The sequence below is a fragment of the Pagrus pagrus genome (genome assembly GCF_965226575.1).
Source record: "Pagrus pagrus genome assembly, chromosome: 7".
Classification (NCBI taxonomy): Eukaryota; Metazoa; Chordata; class Actinopteri; order Spariformes; family Sparidae; genus Pagrus; species Pagrus pagrus.
This window is the reverse complement of record NC_140191.1, coordinates 26128093-26148952: the sequence shown is the minus strand read 5'-3', so window position 1 is coordinate 26148952 and position 20860 is coordinate 26128093. Positions and strand designations below refer to the sequence as shown.

General features: G+C 41.6%; 1 protein-coding gene across 2 annotated transcripts in view; it reads right to left on the bottom strand.

The window, feature by feature from the left end:
- Positions 1 to 20860, bottom strand: part of snap91a (synaptosome associated protein 91a) — a gene marked incomplete at its 3' end in the record, with an annotated part of 35255 nt that overhangs the window by 10282 nt on the left and 4113 nt on the right. For both annotated transcript variants that reach the window (XM_084356225.1, XM_084356226.1), the window contains exon 2: positions 1288 to 1430. In XM_084356225.1, coding sequence (XP_084212351.1) covers positions 1288 to 1430 — 143 coding nt within the window. The remainder of the gene's footprint in view (positions 1 to 1287; positions 1431 to 20860) is intronic.

Here is a 20860-nt window from a genome sequence, read left to right as displayed (position 1 = left end):
TACTTAAGTGTATATGTTATTTTATATATCACAAGTAATGGTACTATTATTTTGAAGTCTCAGCTCAAAGTTACAAACAAATCTTGTTGAGTGAGACTCACTGCTGTTCACTACGGACTTAATTTGATGTGAACAGTTATAAGAAAACTATACCACATGCTACGAAGGCTTTTATTTACTCTTCAGCTAACATAGTCTCTATATTTTCTCGTGTGTTTAACTGACGAGTAGCAAGAAGTCAGCCACTTGTGTCTGCCTCCGCTTCAAGGAAATTATATTAGCTAATTTGTCACTGAATACTTGTTATGAACTCTTTCTGTCAGCACACACTGTCCAATTTTCTCTTTTAATTTCCATTTAAGTAGCTTTATACCTGCATAATTAATTTCTTTGGTTGCTTGAGGGGGCCGTGACAAGCTTGACATTAAAAAGCAGTATTATTGGCATAGTGTCATTTACACATCCAGCAGACATGACGCAACATGAGAACTCATTTGGAGTTGTGATTCTTTTGAGACGATGAATAAAAGTCTGTTTTGGTCATCTGCATGCTCAGCTGCTACATGCTCCACAGCTAGCCGCTAACTGTCATCTGTCATCTGTCATCTGATGCTAAGCAGGTCGTACGGTAAAATGATGTGTCAAAACTTTTTAGCTCAAAACAGCTGCCTGAATTGCATGGGAATGATACGGATGAGCATTCGAAGGCTGACTGCAATAAAGTTGTGGTCCATAAAACCAAAACAATGAGCTAAAAGAAGCTAAAATGCTCCATAAAGCTAAGAGAACTGCTGAGCTCTGTACATCTTTCACATTGCACTTTTGAACCATTGTTCATATAAAAATATGTATTAGTGCAGTTTTATTGTTCAAAATGTTTTAGTTAAACACTCATCTTGTTGTCTTCTCTTGTTTTTATTGATCATAGCATGACATATGCACATTTTACCTGAACTACAGGTTGTGCCTACAGTACAGTACATGCATGAAAAGCTACCTGTGCTCCTGCTGCTGTGTGTTTTTTAAACAGGTATTTGTGTGTCTCCCTTGGGTCTTGTGTGGAAAGTCGACTGAGCAGCGACGCCCTTGTCCGGCACTGCCCTACTTTACATCTGACAGCTTTCTAGTACAACTTATCCTCTACCAACTCTACAATCACACAATGGTGGTCAGTGGATCAGGTAGGATAACCCTAACCCTTACTCACTTCTTCTGACTGCACTTGACCGGACATTACAAGCAGCTACAAACATCAGTATGTCATCAGCGTGTGTGTAGATAACTCACCTCGTTGCCATGCACCATGAGGTGGTGCGTGGTGATCAGGGCTTTGAAAACCACCACCCAGCTGGCGTTGCCGGCCCTCTCCATCAGCGTGTCGGCCATCTGGGGGACGTTCACATTGGTTTCCTGGGTCGCCTGGATCAGGACTGTCAAGCATTGAGGAGAGGAGCGAGAGGAGGTCAGATGGTGGGTATTAGCAGGGGAGAGACTCAGCACAGGTACAGTGTGTCCTGAAAGCCTTTTATTCAGGTAACGACAGCACAAACCACTGCAGGTAGGGGGTAAGAAGAAGACGGATGGGTGTGAAATGACAAAGAGATGAATGCTGGAGTAAACGTGGTGCTCTGGTCTGGGCTTTGCTGCATTTCACAGCTGCACTCTCTTGCATCCTAATTCTCATTTTAATTCACCATATGTATCCCTCTGCACTTTATCGGGGGTGGTCTGAGTAAAAAGTAAGGCCATTTATATTAGGCTATGTGTCTGTGAAAGATTACCTAATCTGTTTAAGTGTGTGTTAATTCCTCTTATTTTGTCAATCAGATGCCTATTAAGCAAGTAGCCAATATATTTGTGCAAAGAAGAGTTTCCATCAACAGGATTGCGTCTGGAAGCAGCCATTTTCCATCCTAATGAAATGTATTTAGTTGAGTGCTTCACATTACACCGCCATCGCCTGGTGTGAGTCACGCTGGCTGCCGCTTTGTTCGTTTCTGCAGCCAGTCATTAATACCGGCTCAGGCAGAGGGAGAGTGGAATATTCCACAGCAGAGAGAGAAACCAAAAAGGAAAAAAAAAAAACAGGGATTGCAATGTGATTCAGACTTTCAGCCTCCAAATCAGAAGCAGACAGACAAACAGCCTGTGCTAAAGCAACACACCAAGATTTTGACAGAGTAGCCTCTTGTTAAATATTGTAGTGCAGAGATAAGATCTTATGTAATACAGAGATGGCTTCCTGAAGATTATTGACTCTATAAAGCCATGCTGATAATATCATGATGATGAATACTACAGTCACAGATTGTAATAAGTGTATACTCCTATTCTTAAAATGGAAACTCACTTCATGAGGAAAAGACTAGCTGTTTCCATGTCAGTGGAAGGATTACAGTATGAACCTTTTATGTCACAACATCCTCTAATGCTCTTCAGTAGTAAGGCAGCTGACACACACACACACACACACACACACTAGCTCTGCAATTCTGCTCAACTTTATGAAGTTTTTTACAACTTCAACTTTACATTTTCGGTTAACTGCTCTCATCAGTCGTGTTACTAACTGAAGCAGACTTATAAACCCACTGTATCTGCCTGTGAAGTCATCCAAATCCATACACATGCATAAATCATTCGACACCCACCCAACAGAATTACTTTATCCGATTTAGCAACCCACACCTGCAGGTGACATATCACTCCACCTCTAGCGGTCCCTCTAGGCTGTATTGACTTTTTAATTATGTCAAACAGTGCAAGCTTTCCAAGGGATTACTTTTTATTGTGTGCTGCATTGACGTTTTAGTGTTTTCTTTAACGATTTACCTACACCTACATTTCCATGCGCATAGTAATGTCACTACAGCAAATATCAGGGGACATTTAAGCAGCAAAAATAAAAAAAAACTACACTTATAAACTTGACAGGATGGAGGAAACTCTCCAGAGATTACAGAAATACACTTTTAGCTTCTGAAATCAATATTTTTAAACAGCTTTGATGGAACTCAGGACGAGAACGACGACCGCTTTACTCAGAACAATTTCACCGTACACACTTGAAATGCTTGAATGACATTTTGGATGTGTGGAAGATTAATCAGATTCTTCAATTTTACGCCTGCAGTGCCCATTGATATAACACAGAGACAGATATTTCTCTCACAAGTTAGTGGAGACCAAAAAAGAGCTACAACGAGAATGACTGTTAGACTTAAACGTGTTGGGAGGCCAGAAAAACAAATCAGCACTATGTCAGTTTCACACAGTCTCGCTGTACCAAACTGGACAAAACACGTGTTAATGTTGCTTTAATTTTAGAACGTACCAACGTCCAGGCTATAATATGAAAAAAAAAAATTTCCATGACTAGAACTCCCCTCAAACTTGAGTAATGCTAGCTGACTAGCCTAATTTAATGTATTGTTTATGTGATAAATACAGTACATTCATATAGCACTTTAACAGTAACAATGTATCACAAGCTTGGCATATCTTGACAATACCCAACCAATCTCTTGTTGTATTTCCTTCCTCCTGTTTACCAGCATCAGATAACAATAGTCTGTGTGTATAGAACATCAATTCTCCGGCAGAAAGGAGAACTGTCTTGCCTAGCAAACCCCGAGGGCCTTGTCTTCAGAGAGCGTGTAAGGAATGAGCTGAGAAGGTGTGTATGCAGAGTGTGGACGTGATGGACAGCGAGGGACAGAAAACATGACCGCCATCATTTTAAGAGCTTTGATTCAGCAGAGCAGGGCGGACGCAGAGCAACTACTATTGAGTCCTGTGATTCATTAATAGTGTCATATCCATGTCTGCTCATTGCCAGCAGACTGGGAGGCAGCTGAGAGGTGTCTATTGAATTTTCCTCCCCAGCTCAAAATAGACTAAATTCCAGTCCGACTCACACCTAGTGCACCTCACACATGGAGCAGACTGTCACTCAGATTCACATGGAGTAAATGGGGTGTTTGGGAACAGAAACGTTTTCCTTCAAAGTAAGATATAGATTAAAATGAATGTTTCTAACAACTCTTGTAAAATCCTTTTTTACAGTTTTTTTAGGTATTGATATATTCCATTTTTGTAAATCAAATAGATCTTATCATTTAAATCCATACAAAACTGAAGGGGGAACCTTCCAGGAGGTTATGGTTCGACTATTTCTTACACGGCAGCAGTGGATTCCTATAGTCTTGCTCTCTGCACTGCCCTTAAATTGCACATGAGAACCAGATGTCAGAATAAAGTTCCAAAGAAATACATTATTTACTCCAGTTTGAGTGGAGTCTTCTAAAACTTACCGTGCCCTGATGTTTTACTTTTTTATAATTAATTTACTTAATTAATTACTTAATTTACTTTTAATTTACTTTTTTTAAAAATGAAAACCACATGTTTGTCTTGTGCTGTTTTAAAAATTCACTTTTCAGCAGAAATAAATGGGCTTGGGTTGGAGTACCAGTGACAGCGTATGGAAATCAAAAAATGTATGTGGGGACATCATATACTCCTGCCTTGTGATTTTAATTTCAAAATGGATTTAATTTGAGAAGAACTCCTTCCACTCGCGTCTCTCACTCAGCTTTGTATTGAAAAATTGAAAGTGTGGAGGATAGTGTGCCATTTTCTTTGATTAAATGAAAATGACTTCTTTCTGGTTTATAATGCATGTCTCTATTTCCATGAAAAAAGTCCAGTAGCCTGTAGTAGGTGTCCCTGAACAGATAACTGCATGAATAATCATGCAAAAATTGCATTCAAGGTCACTTTGCCTTGACTGTCATGCTACAAGTCTGCTAGCGTTTTCGCTCCCTCTATCATGCTTTCATCACGGCGTAATGATTGCTGTGCATGTCCTCTTCAGTAGTAAGGCAGCTGACACGCACACACACATAAACACACATATGCATGCACGCACACAGAGAGAAAGGGATAAGCCCTACAGGGATGATGAGTCAGCAGCCCGCATTGCTTTGCAGTCTCTATCTCAGTCTGTCTCACTCTCTGCCTGTCTGCCTCTGAACTTCTCACTGTGAGGGTCAGTAAACTGTGCAAACTGCACAGCCACAGCCACTTAATATACATACACTGCTGCATCAAACCTACTCCAAATGATATCTTAATGGGAGTACAGTAAGAAAATGAATGTACAGAAGATTATGGCTGTAATTCAAGGTATTACAGTATTTGTTGCCAGGCGGCCGCTGGTTCTGCACTGCAGCTGACAATTGAATCAAACAGTGGGTCCACGCTACGACATATCTTTCCTTTGTCTGTTCGGCTATGGCGGCCGTAGCTACTTATGATAAACACAGCGTGCAGGAGGATGTTACAAAAAACCCTTTCATCAGCTCACTCTTCAATGAACCCTAATGTGAACTGACGTTAGTGTATTTGAAAATGGGGCTGGACACATTTTCGATGAATATTTAAACATGCAGGAGAATAAAACATAATCCTGCAGAAAGAGAAACAGAGAGTCGCTGGTCTGATTGAGATGCTGAACAACAATCCAGCAGGATCTCCTGACTCACCGTCTCCCGCGCCTTCCTCCTCAATTATTCATACGTGTGAGTGTGAGTAAGAAAGAGAGGGAGAGAGTGCAAGGCAGCTCGATATGGGGCCCTTGTCGAGTGCTAGCACACACAGAGAGTCACGCTGACTAAGAATTACTTGCATGCTTGGAAACTCCACGTCCTGTGTGCTGCAACATACAGCAAGACACAATTATTTGTATCACCTCCGTTCCAGCAAAATATAACGTGATGTGCAGAAATTTCAAACTAATTGTTCTCTGAGACAAATCATTTGCAGAGCACTCCAGTGATTTAGTATTGAATTTTCATATACAGCAGGCAGAGCTTCAGAAACAATCCAAAACAAACTGTCAAACTGTCTGATTGATGCCTACATCTTTCAAACTCCGGCACAGGCTTTCTGCTCGTAGTCTCCGAGCACAAACCGTGACAATCCTGATGGCGTGACCACGGTTGCTGTCTTTTTTTTACTTGTCCAGAGCCACAGAGGATATTATATAATTGTTTTCACAGGCTGAGCAGTACTCTTTATGGACAGTACACTGATCTTGGTGTGCAAAATCAGTGTAGTTCCCCAATTAAAGGCAAAATACTGCCCTTAATTTTGTAGTTTGATGAACAAGTCAGGTGAGAGTCCAGTCCAGTCCAAACCTCTATGCTGTCCTGCTTTTGGTAACTACCTTTTAAAGCTGCACTCCTCGATGTTTTTATATTATCAGTTGATTCAGTGAAGACATGTACTGTCAAAGGATTTACTGGTAGTAGGTACAATTTCCATATCTTTCGGTATTGGTTTTACAACCTGCAGCTTCACAGTTTTGGTTCACTCTCACTGTTCTTACCTGCATCTGCATTGGCTGAATTTCAGCACTAAAATGAAGCTCAAAAAAAGCCACTGTGCACTCACTGCCCAGCACAGCTATCAAGAAGCTAGTGGACACAGTGGGGCAGTATTTGAATGCAAATTAATTCAAGTACTGAGAAAGAGAGTCGAGACAAAAAAAGTCCATCTATCTTGGCGAGTGCAGGAAGAGCCTCATGATGCCTCACTGATAAAAGCTTGATGCAGAATGTGGACTCAGCTGAGAGCTACCATGGAGAAGTGGTGGTACAGTACAACTAAGAGTAATTACATGGTGAGTCTGTCCATCTGTAAGAGCAGTTATCCAACAGCTGGTGATTAATGCGATAGTCACATCTACACTTAAATCTACAGAATCACAGGTTTTCAACTGCATTCGAGTAGAGCCCCCTGGACTACAGTGCTACTTGAAGTAGCACACACGCACAGACACACACATATGCAGCCTAACTGCTGGCTAAACGGCTGCATATTGCTGTTGTAATATGTAACATGAGAGTATTTTTACTCATGAACAAACATCAATAATGTTTTTTATGGATCCTGAAAAGTTGAGATAGAGAAGATTACTATAAACAAATAAACAGAGTCATTATTAACAGCTTTTACTGGCCTCTGTGCTGCATTATGGAGGATGTCATATCTACTGCCCTCCACTCAGTCTTCACACAGGAGGCAGAGACACACACCCCTGCCTACATCAGTGGAGTTGAGTAGGAGCGTCAGTGATAATGGCGAAGCGACATGTCTCCACAGAGTCCAGAGGATACTAAAAGACAACACCCACCTCAGCCACAGTCTGTTCACCTTGCTACTATCTGGCAAAGGTTACAGATGTATGCGCTGCCGTACCGCCAGACTACTGAGCAGCTTCATCCCTCAATCTGTGAGACTCCACAGTTCATCGGCTTCACTCCACCATATGAAATATTTAGCTTTTTTGTTTCATTTAAGTGGCTAAAAAGGACTCAAACTCAATTTCGTTTTGCAACCCTGGTGTTGTTAAATGATATACATATAAAGGCACACACATGTTTACAACAGGACCTGTTTACAAGACATGTAATATTAATAAATACATTCTGATTAAAACAGCAGAGGATGAGTCTAACAGTCTCTCGTACTGTTGTCCTTGTACCAAATTTCTGTCCCTCACTGACAGAGCATGTCCTTCATTTAAAGCCCGGGGATTTTTGGCTGTTACACAAGGTTATTCGTGACATGAGGATTACAAGAGCCTCTGAACTATTCTACATATTTGTTACATTGTGCACACATACACACACTCTCGCACACACACACATCCTCCCCCTGTTCTAAATTTACAAACACAGCACCTGAGCCGTCATTGTGCAGCACAGCGAACAGAGAGAGGAGAACCAGCGGTCTGACATGTCCTCATCCTCTACAGTGTGTTTGTGGTTGTGAAATAAGGGGGATGAGAGACGAGAGGAAAAAAACACATCCACACAAAGAGACATTCATGTCCAACGCTTCAGAATGCAGCCAGATATGAATCAGCATATCCAGCTTCATCTGTAATGCATGAAATTTCCAGTGCAATTTTCTCGAACTGAAACCGTCCCATGATACAAGTGGACCCTGGGGAGAATCACTGTCTCAAAGATGAATTAATCCTTGAAAGTATTTTCTGTGTAGCCGCGGCTTGTTGTAGCTCACTCTTCCACACCAGAACACTGCAGAAAACACAAAGATTTGCATTCAAGTCACTTATTCATAACAATAAGCATGGCCAGTGGGGTTGATTCTGAAACAACTCTTGCTTCTGCAATTCCAACCTCTAGAGAGCAGTTCTATGCTGGCAGATGTCACTGAGCATGCTCAGGGGTTTGGCTTCTTGTTTACAGTGCTGTGAGGAATAACAGACACTGGTTATGTTTATTGTAATGGAGCTATATGTCGCTCAGTACAACAATAATGGCTATTTAATGTGTTTTTAATCACTTTTAGATATGTTCTAGTCAGGAGGTACAGCATTAGCAGCACTCCTTAGTGGGATAGAGTCATCCTTGGTTTTGGTCTCTATGTATTGTGTGTAAATACACTGCTATCTAGCCAAATACTGAAGTTATCAAGCTACACGCTATCTCTGTGATCACAGTGGTCCGTGTAGCCTACTGGGGAAAGTGTGAGTGTCCACATCCAGCTGTCAGACATCAGTTCATGTATGTGGAGATTATACACTGTCCAGTAGGGACACATTTTTGGCATGTATTGTCTATGTAGCCAAAGCCTGAAATACCTTATTCCTCTTGGCAATAGATGTCTATTGTTGTCCAAAAACTATTAACAAGCGTCTACAGCCATGCTCGCAGCTCTGTGCAGCTGTATTAGGCATAGTGGTGCCTTCAGCTAAATGCTAACACTGGCATGCCAACATGCTGACTGGCTGTGAAGCGCCAACATGCAGATTTGTACCACGTTGACCATCTTAGCTTACTTAGTTATAATGCTTGCGTTTGCTAATAAGCACTACCACAAAGTACAGGGCATGAATATCCGTAAAAATAATTTCATGGCTGAAAATGCATAAATGAGTCATATCCAACATTTTCTTGGACAAATGTGGCCACTGTAGTTTATTTTGAGTCAGTCCTGCAGATGTTGTCCACACCAGCAGAACTGCCAACAACAAATGCATTATTTATTCCTGTTTGATTTGATATTTGCTTAAAATCACAAGTGTTTTAGGAAATTATGGTCTATACTATACAGACATATACATATACATATACATATACATATATAGGAACCAAAGAGCTGGAGTGCCACAGACAAGGTAGGGAAGGAACTATTGATCGACAGATGCATTGTTAGTTTTGTCCGTTTTTTTTATAGGATCTACTGACAAGAGTTATTCTGTAAAGGTGTCCCAAGCCGGGGGGGTTGGAATGACTGATTTGTCGACTCTCACTCTTTGGACTCCTGTGCTCTATTGACCCACACAGTGTCACATAACTGTCACTTAATACCACACCAGGACGCCCTGCAGCATCTGCCACACCCAGCACACAACTGGCAGCACTCAGATTTCACACAGCAGCCTTTAACATATCAATAACTGTAAGCGATATCAAAGCTGCTGTGTGTGAGTACAACTGCAGGCAGACTGCCAGGCACGCATGCACCACAGGACAGACTTAAGCATTTACGCAAGAGCTGCATGACGCACGCACGCAACATCCTCCACATAATTTTCAGAGATGGATTTTTACAAATGTACCATTGAGCACGACAGGGGACGTGACAAGGTGGTTTCCTAGGCAACAGGCTCTCATATTTGCAGTTGCATCAAGGATGCAGTAAGATTCCTTTAAATTGTCTTCACAGGTGCCAAGTGATGGGGGTCAAAGCCAGATGTATGTGAGTCACACCAGCCTTCACACAGCTGTATGGTTCAACACTGAATTCTTATAAATAGTAATACCATTCACATAACCTCTGTGCTGATTTATGTTACTTTCTATACTGTGAATATGTATATCTATATTTCATATAGATCGATATTATTAATAGGTGACTCAGGCGCATGAGGACTGGTGTATTCAGTGAGCTCTCTATCTACATAAGAGTGCAGAGTGCACTACAAGCCATGCTGCATGAGTGATTCGTTGTTGAGCTACACATGAACGGACCATGAAGGCACAGTGTTTATTTATAGCTTCTCTCACCCTCAAGCAACATACAGGGGGAGAGAAAAAATACCCAGAATGCACTCTGTCCCAGCGTAGCATAGCACCAATGTGGTGTGGCAGCTAAACAAAGAGGAAGCCATTGAGATCCAGACACGGTGGAGGCTGGAAGTGACATCTGAGGCAGAAGCTGGCATCTCACACAATGCTGCTGCTGCTGGTGGATGCAGATAGCAGCGCTGCCTTCATATAGACATTTTCAGTGACATTTCACTCAGCTATTGCTTGGTGGAGTGTGTTTTCTGTGATGCAACTGATGGGTAGAAAATCCCACATTCATTCAGTACCAGATGTCGTTGAAGTGTGTTGTGTTCATTGTTAAATAAAAACAACAGATTTCATAGCAAATAAACTGGATATCAGGGACATTACTTTCTTTGAATTTTTACTGGACTAATACGTCAATAAACAGAGCTGATATCAAGGCCACTGTGTGAGTTCAACTCAGGGTGAACTGCAATCATCATCGCACAACACTTCACCAAGAACAAAACACACGCAAACTCTGTTTTATTGTCCAAAGGCAGATTTGTACCAATAAGTACCAATGGGGACATGCCACAGTGGATTTTATTGGAACTGAAGAGTTTAACAAAATTCATTTTAGTGTGTTCAGCTTAAGGCAGCCACTGGTTTTTTATTCATTTCTAATATGAAAATCCCATAGGAGACTCATTAAACTGGCATGAGTTGCTTTCAGTGTTTCATACTGTACCAGTATAGAAATTAAAGAAATTAAAGGATGCCTGCAATTATAAAAAAATTAAAAAATATTTTTTCAATTTGAGAAAGTTGCAGTTTGTCATAAATCTAATCAAGTGTTGTGAAAATAAGTAAATAGAAAGACTACACACCCATCAGTCGAATAAGTGACGTCGTCTTGTTTAACCAGTAACCGAGACTGTGTAGAGTCAGCTAGCTATATTAGCTAGCTCACAAAACTGACGAATAACCGCACAGCTGTCAGTATGGCCAGACTTGTTGTAGTTTTGACCATTTTTAGTACTTTTTCTGTGCCAAGGTGATAGTCATTGGCCAAATTTCCCAAACACAGTGGCACTGCTAGCAAACAGTGCCACGTAGATTATCTGTGAAAATGTGATTTGTTGCAAATTGGTCACTATCTCTAACATTAAGGGCGGTTGGTATAGCTAGTTTAAGTTGGACAGTAGTTGCTGGGTTCAGGCAGTAAGCTATACCTTAGGAAACTATACTTTATGTTAGGTATAGCTTAAGTAAGTACAGCTGTAAGAAAGTGAGACTAGTAGCTTGGTCAGATAACTGCTGTTTGTTAGCTGTTCGATGAAAGACAACATACCGTCTCAAAGCCTGCTCTGTTGTGAAGAGTACGCTATGTGACTGACAAACATGTTCAGTGCTAACAGCTGAAAGGTGTTAGCTTGCTTTGTTGGGTAAATTAAGCTTGTCACTCATTAGCGTGCCGTCAGGAGAGAGGAAGAAGCTTTCTTAATAAGTTTAAGACAATAGTTGGACACCAAAACAAACCATGTGCAATGCTGTGACATCTTTCTATGCTGATGAACTTGTAACACACCATGTTCAGTCATGGTGGCAGGCTATCACTGCTCTTACTATTGTCTCTTTCTCTTTATTTTATTATCCAAAAAGAAGAAATGCACATTATGCATAATTTGAGCCGCAACTAGAAGCTGTCAGATATTGGGCCGATATAAATACTCTCATGAACCTTCGACAGGCTGATTTACGTACTAACTCATGTTCTACATGTATCATTAAGTGACTGTGTAGCAGGTAGATGTTTCCTCATCGGTGTGCAGATCAGTCTCTAATGACTATTGCTGTCCTTCTTGCCCACAGCTCTAATGTCTGCCTGACTACTGATGCTCTCAGACATAAAAAACAACATACATTATAGGCAATATATCTTCTTACTGAGCATCACCAGTCTAGCATCTCTTCCTGCCTGCAATCATTTTGTCCTCCCTAGCTCCCTTCATCCCATAGCTGCTAGTCTCCCATGAGGCTTTGTGTCTTCCCTGTTTGAATAGAATATCCCCAGCTTGTGCCTTGTGTATTTTTGCTCCTCCAAGAAAGGAGACAGAGACAGATAGCCACCTTGCATGCTGAGCCAAATAATGCAGCAGGACAATTTGTTTCCTATTACTTCTTTTTCTGGCAGAGAAAAATCTGTATCTATGAGCAACAGTAGGTTTGTTCAGGGCTGTGGAAGAACAGGAAGGGAGGGCGGGAGGTGTGAAAGTAACAATGAAATAAAGGGTGAAAAGAATCAGTTGATGCAGAACTATTAAAATTACTCATGCCCTCCTGATGAATGTTTGTACCGCGTATTCCTGACACTGAATTTGGCCATATGCTTCTGAGATTGCAGTGGTATATAAAGAAAAGGTCATTTTCTCCTTTATTTAGCTCAACCCATTAAAGGCAGAGTAGAGCTGTCCCATTGGTTAACATCCAAGCCTTAAAAAGAAATCCAAAAGAAATTCCTAGAGCTCCACACAAGGTGCACAGATGAAGAAAGCTTGAGCTAAGATTTCTAGCAATGTCTAGTGTTTGCATGAGTAAGTACCGTAATCAAATGATAATCTAAGAAGTCAGACAACACTTAACTGTGCTGCAGGTCAACATCTGGAGGTCTCGGCAATCTTTCCTTGACAACAGACATGGTTCTTCTATCACATTAACACAGTGTGTGTATGTTGCAGAATACTAGTGCTGTGTCTGAAACACATGGGTAGGCTATGTATCTCAAGATTGTCAGAGAGCACCTGAGGGCTTCTTGGAATATTTCAGATGCAGGAAAATAAAGATACATGACAAGTGAAAAAAAAAAAAGGTTTTGCTAAAACCCAACTGACTCACTAAATAATTCTCTTGAACAGCGTTTTTTCCAATCTTAGTTTAGCAGCACACCAAGTCTGGCTTTGGATTTCTCATGTGCACGTAAGGAATTAATTAGATTATAAATGAATCTTCTTGTGAGTAGCTCACTACCAACAGCAGCAACCAAGTATTACTTCCAAAGCCACAGCACGGCAATAACAACTGGACTAGTTTGTGGGGTAAAGAGGTTATATAAAGAACAGTCATGTTTACAACTAAGACCTGTGTAAATCCGTGAGTTCCGTGTTGTTAAATGTTACTCTGTCTTGGTCCGTCTTCCCCTGTGTTGCCTCCCAGCATTTCATTCCAGTGTTTCTTCCAGTGTTTTCTCCAGTGTTTCCTCGTGCCTCCCATTTGGTGTTTCTGATTTTGGTTTCTTGTTTCTCGTTTGATTTGAACTCTGCTTTTCTGTTGCACTTTGTTTAAGCTTTTTAGTTGCTACTTTGTTTTTGGTCCTAGTGACTCATTTTTGGTTCCTGCTGGTTTGTATAGATTTCTGGTGTTTTGTATTTTCAGCTTTTATTTTATTAACGCACGCTTTTCGTTCCCCCTATGCTGCCTCCTGCGTGTTGTCTGCGTTTGGGTCCTCTTCTCCTGTGACAAAGTGTAACAAATTCTATAGTTTTCCTTAAAATTATTCTAATATTAAGGCTAACTATGTCTAGTTGGGCTCTATCCATCTTATGTTTAGCCCCGATGACACCTTCATGAATTATGGGAGAGACTATCGCTGAATCGTGACGCCAAAACCTGCGTTTTACATGGTCACCAGACGCTAACCCCCCTTTCTTGGAGTGATTGGTACGGTGTATCATTCATTCATGAAGATCTAGGTCAGCAACTTTATCAAGTGAATACTACCAACACTATATTATTATTGCTTAGCCCACTTAGCTAACACTTCTAAAGTCTTGAAAGTGCCATTGGTGCATCAGTTATTATAATACTTTCTCACCTACGCTAGCTCCACGGAGTACCAGAAGTACAATCCTGAATGGTTTCCCCAGTAATCTCTTCAGTGACCTCCCCAGGAAACTCGTGGATACCGTAAGAACATCCGGTCTTCTATGTTGACGATCAACTGTTGTTTAATGATGGCTGTTTTACCTGGGACATGCAGGTTTAGCATCAGTCTTTCAGCATGATACCTTGTATGTAGCCACCAAGTGCATATGTAACCTCTTGTACAAGAGTCTCCTTTTAGAATGAGTCAGCAGGAAACATTAAAAACTCAGCCGGACACAGTGTTTTAAACCAACTAATGGAGCCTAAGTAGCTTCCTAGCTCCAACTCTTCAACTCTGTCAGCAAATGTTGTCATTTCAGATGGAAATATAAATGATTTCCCAGCCAGTCTGCCTTTGTCTACCTCTGTCTGAAATCAAGACAGAATTGCGAGAATGGAAAGCCTGACAGGCACAGTGGCAGTAACGGACAAGGGTGAGCCTTGTAACAAATGTTCAGCTTCTAAATTTATCATTGACTAAATGACATACAGACCTCCAATGTAGCTTTAAAGAAGTTGTTGAATAGTTCATAAATAATTGATTGATTTCACTGCTTGTGTGGCACGTTGAAAGCCAGATTCATCTTTGCACCTTGGTCTAAGAGATTGATTAATCCTTCTCAGACAGGCTGCCGCACAGCTTTCTAAACTAGACCAAACTTTTTAAAAGCCATCTCAGTGTTCCCACAGGTTCTCCTTTATCCTGTGATTAAGTCAGTGGGGGGACACTTTTATCGTGACAATATTTATCGCAAAGTCGGGTCCTGAGGCAGATCCCAGCAGTCAGACAGAGTAATAAAACTGCAGGATACCCAAGCCTCTATGCATTATTGATATGCAGCCTGGGTATTGACATGGCCTCTTTACTGTTTGAGCTGCTGGAGAGGCTGCTGCTGCTTACCTGCACAAAGGACTGTATACCCAGGTACAGCAGACCTCGGTGTGTACCTTCTGCCCATTTAAGTGCAATAAATCCCCCCAACAGACACGACTGTGCTGTAATATTTATGTTTTTATCCTCAGACTAGCAGGCTCAAGGGCACTGCGACCTCTGAAGAGCATCAGAAAAAGGACTGAGAGGCGAGGGAAGAGGTGGGTGGTACTAAGAAAGGAGAAGCAAATCAATTTGAAATGGCTGCTCAGATTTAAAGAGGATAATGATAGCAGCTGTATGGGGGATCCTGGTCCCAGCTCATTAATCTGGACACACACTGTTGGTAGGACAGCCCTACTCCCACACATTGTTTGACATTAGAGAGACATTCTGGGGCTTGCAACGATACCCGCTGTGAGATCAGCGCTGCGGTACACGCTGGGATCTCTTACCAGCCTCCTTTCACATTCCTCTGTTGACTGCAACTCCCCATTAGACGAGCAGTGCACAGAAGTGCATCATTAAAGGAGGAAATAGAGGAGGACAGAGTGGGAGTGTAAGGACGGAGTGGGTGAGGCAGAAGATGAGGACCAATTGAAGGGACAGAAAGGCTGGAGGATGCTTCTGAGTTTTTCTCCTCACATACAAGCATCCTTTATATTGACTCATACTTAAACTGGACGCATGTATTGTGACAGCCGTTGGTGGCAAATTTGAAAAATTGTGAGAATCTAGTCCTCACACAGGAATTTAACTGAAGCAGCAAGAAAAAATGTCTAGCAGCAGTTCCAACGAAGATATCCACATTGACAGCGTGGGGTCAGCGAGTGGAGGTGCATCGAAAAATGGTTTCTTTATTGCCTGAGTTTTACTGACGTTTTTCATGTTGAGGCTCTCTGCCACAGTATTTTCAGACTGACAGTCCATGGACACGACAACTTCAGCTACTGTTGCCAGGAGACATAATATCCTTCATGCGCATTTTGCTGGTTCATACCTGAAGCAAAAACATAATCCCAAAGCAAAGTACTGACAAAAGAGATGCTGAGAACACTAAAGGTGATCCATGTAACAATTTGAGGTAATTTACACGTGTTAATCTCTTTTTTATTGGCCCTATGGGAACGGATTGTGTCGTGACATGAAAAATGAGACCTTCCCCGTCTCTCTCAGTTGCCTATACAAGCCTGTGGACGATTTGTATGGGTTGATTTATGCTGCTGGACTGCTGATTTCTTTGTGAGGGACTTGGGTCGGATCTTCTGTGACAGTCGAAAGGATGTGACTTTAGGCACGTTCTTAGTGCCTCTCTCGCTCCACTACCAGAGAGCAACAGCAGCTAACATCAGTTTAGAAATGGGGTCCGCTAAAATAAACTAACAACCGGTTCCACAGAGCTTCTTTAATATTCCTCGATTGCTAAAGTGGGTGTCACTTGTTATTATACTGCAATTGTTAGGTGATGATTAGCTAGCCTGCCTGTGTGAAACCACAGCTTGTTGTGTGACACTTTGGATTTTGTAGCAAACATGATATAACATGTTAATTACTGAGCTTTAGAGGGGCTGGTGGACATACTTTTTTTTACCATAAGACAGAGCCAGGCGTACTTTTACTCCCCATTTCCAGTCGTTATGCTATGCTAAGCTAATAACCTGCTGGCTCCAACTTCTTATTTTGCTTACAGACATCAATCTTCTCATCAGATTATCAGTAAGAAAACAAGTTTCTAACTATTTCTTTGAACTCTATATAAACTATAGAAATAGTGAGGATTTGATGCAGAACTATACATTGTGAAGTACATCTTGCTTTAACCCAATGAGCTTGATGAATTTCAGATAGAGACTGAGTACAAACGACCTAAACATGTGTACTAAGCATGTATACTAGCACATGATTTACTGACAGAGCCCTCTCACCCCTCACTCTCTCCTCCCCTCCCCCATTTCAGGGAGACAGTCGGCCTGTCAAATGTGGTAACACATTGATGGTGACTCATGTTGTGGTAACAGCACCTTAGCAGCCAAAGGGAACTCAGCACGCTGTTTATGTTTCTCACCGCTCATCCTCCTGCTTTCTCCCCACCCTCCACACACACACACACACACACACACACACACACACACACAGCAGGTCATGTATCCTGCATTTGCTCTGAGCAGAGCATAATCGCATCACTGTGTTAAAAAACCTGTTAATTGGAGTGACTAGATTTAGAGCGGCAGCAGAGCTGGTGATAATTATTGCAGCAAACACAGACAGAATGTGAGCCGTGACGCCTAATCAGAATCAAGGTCATCACGATAAACGCTGTCTGTGTTAAAAACGTTGTGTGGATGTAAAGGAGAGAGAGAGAAGCGACCGCGAGAGAAGGGAAAATGATGGCGGACATTTTTGAAAACATAACTTTCAAGCTATAAACCTGTTCTAACTCTCTTAACAGTGGGAGCTTTAAGAGGTCAGGCCAACATGAGTAGCAGTAGAGAAAGATGGAGGCTAAGCAGCAGCAGGAGTGGTGGGGCCTGTCTTTGAAAACAGAGCCATCTTCATTTGGCAGACGTTCAAACCATGTTACACTCGTGCTCTAGCTGTCTCCCTCGGGCTGCACATACCCTGCATGTCCTCTGATCTCTGCCCCGGGCCTTTAGATTCACACTGAGGAGCAGCTTGGTTGTTATATCCACCAATCAGATAAATGCTGCCTTTAAGAAGTCTTTGCTCGTCACACATCCGGTTGCTTCATGGCGGAAGTGGTAACAAAATGGGCTCTCTGACAAAACTAATTATTTGGCAGCTGCTGTTTTAGGTTTTAAATCCGGCAGCAGAGAGCTGCAGCAGCAGACTGAAGTGGAAAAAGTGTGCACCGGGCAATTAATTGACAATTTAATTAATGCATTTGCCAGATGTTGTGTAACCCAGTCCAATCAATCCAAATTGACAGAATCACCGCAGTATCCTAAACACAGTCCTAATGGAGCGTGAGATGGGTAAGAGGGCGTAGTGGGCTAGTCTAAAATATGGTGGCGTCGCTAAGTCGTCGTCAGTGAACATGGCATGTGTGCCATTCCTCCATCTTGAACCCCTGAGTCGTGTGCCTGCCAGCGAGCCAGATGGTCACACTACTCCACCAAGAAGACAATTCAGAAGCCAAGTCTTGAGTTAGACTAAACCACATTTAAAGGTGGTCCGTGTCATCAAATATTAAGTACATGCTGTAGCCTCATTTGCTACAACCAGAAAAAACAACCAGAAAATTAAATACATTTTCATATAAATGTCTTGGCCACCTGTTGAAGGTCTGGGTTTCAAGTAGCAGTATCTTTAGTGAGAAGACTGTCAGTCTGCACAAGGTGGAATCTGCTGCATTAAAGGCACCCTGTTCAAAAATATGTTAAACCCTGAATTGTTTAAATCTATGTTTGCCAATTAGGTCTTCTTCTCGCCTGCATACTCGCATGTTTGCATGTGCGTCCTCCTGCACGTTCAAGCACCAAATCTAAAAAACATCGCTCCATTGCTTCACACAGACTCGTCGGTACATGTGCCTCAGCCAAGCGGGTTTGCGTGCATAACCTGGTGATTAAAGGCTAATTACTGAAAAGTTTAGTTTAAAAATTAGTTTACTTTTTAATTTGACTTTTCTAATTCACATTTACTTTATGGCACAAAAAGGGAAGAGGGTACTGTTGATACCAAGCCCCCAGGAGTGCCAAGCTTTTAAGCCAATTTGACACAGTAGCCAAACCTGATTAAATGCAGAGGGCCCAGAAAGGCTTGTTTTCCCATAGGCTTACATCGTGAGAGAAGCTTCTGTAAAACTGGATACATTTTTTTTTGCCTCACAAATGACTAATTTCATTAAAATTTGATTCCTTTGGTCTGATAACATTTGGTCTAGAAGAGAAAATAATTTTATCCCCATTGAAATTAGTGAGGGCTAAACTGGAAGTCTCTAGTGAACCCCACAATGTGGAATATATGTGGAAAATCTCAGTAATTTTATCCCAGGACGTTGAACTTTAGGAATGATGTAAACGCTGTATCCATTTCTCATTATACGTCCATGGTTGTTACACATTAAGCTTTCAGACTGCCAGCCTTCTTCGCATTGGACTTCTTTGTTCACAGCAATTATCCTAACGCCATTTAAACTTCAGCCCATTCATGCTGTTGACTCACAGCTGCACCTCCTCCAAGTCTGCACCACCCTGCTCCTTTCCAAAGAAAAGACACTATTGGATCCTCACTCAAAGTCCCTTTTTTCTGGTATGTAGCCAACAGCATGTGGCTTACGTGCAGCTCTCTGTGTGTATGTGAAGTTGTGTGTGTGTGTGCGTGCAGGCACACACATGCAGCCAGAGCAAGAGCCTTCTGTAAGACACACTCAGGCCATGTGGGGTGTCGGGCAATCTGTGCTGCTGCCGGAGCTCTAATCTTTTAAGAGTTAGGAGACTTCTGATCTGTATCACAATCATCTGTCAGGCTCTTCAAATAAATGGCAGTGTGTTGTGCCAAATGTCTAGAGACACATATCTACCATTGTGCTATTAATGGGATTACTTTTTTCTTTTAGCCTTTCCTTGTACTGACAGTCAGCAGTTTGTGGTCTGAAGACACAAACTGTTTGGTCATAGTCTCTCAGCACTTCATAGTTACGGGTCAGTTTTAGGGTTTAAAACAAACTAAGAGTTGCCACCAATTTGCAAAAGAGATGTAAGCCTTTAAAAAGCATGTCTGTTTCTACCTGCATCCCAGACTTTTCTGTTGTTTTCTATTTATGGTGCCTTTGATCCTTGAAGAGGCTGCAGGACCTAATTCAGTCTAAAAGCTCTCTGATTCTCTCAGTTTTTCTCTCTCTGGGGTTTTGGGGTCACAGCACGAGGAAGCTTACTGCCCTGCTGTTCTCTGGATGTCCCTTGAACTGGATCAGCTGAGCAACAGACCAATACACATTTAACTGTCAGTGGAACAATCCATATGAGATTATTTTTAGACCATGGACACATATCTGGATTTAGGATTGAGATCATAAAACAAATGAATCCTGTAATTCTTTGGATATACAGCACAGTGCCAGACGAAGGTGAATGCCGGCTTTATTCATGATAGTGTTTTGATAAAGCTGAGCAGATTGACTATTTTTAATGGAGGTCTCAATTGATTGGTTGAGCTCACTCTGAGTGTGAGAAGAAAGCAAGATGAGAGTTGTCTTCATCATCTTAATTGATCTGTTACTGTCACATTTCAGCCAGAAACCCAGAAATTAGAGACTAAAATGAGAATTTACTATGTAAGAGGGCAATCAGTATCTGTTTAAGCATCTTAATATAATTAAAATAAATTACTTTAATAACAGTCAGAATGTCCAGGAGCCAAACACACAAAATCCACGTGAGGCTGATATACTGTATGTGCAAACAGCAGAAATTACCCATATTCATGTCGGACCATATCAGCATGATGGGAAGATCTCTGAAGTGGAATAGGAGGTTAATTATGAAGATGACTGATTATGTCAGTTGATTGGTGAAGGATGTATCAGTCCGGATACTGTATAACACAAAAATACATCAGAATAAAACACATCTATGGTTATGATGATGGCTGTAAAGACTTATAGTATAGTAAGGGTATTTTTTGTGAAGCTCCTCGATGTGAACCAGTGCAGCAGTGGAGCCTCCTGACAATGTTCTATGGGAGCCTCTTCCATGGATGATGTACGTGAATATTTCTAATAGCAGTCGAATAAAAAAAGAACTGGATGTTTTCCAGTTGACCCAGCGGCACATTGGGTAAATGTCAACAGTGGATGAAATTGGATATAATGTCAGACAATATCCCTGAGGCAGCTCCTCCAATGTGACATTAATTTACCTTTCACATATTTATCCAAGACCTTTACTTATGAGGCAGCTCATCTCAGTAACCAAACAGACCTGTACTCTGTTTAAACCGAAGGATTTTCCATTTA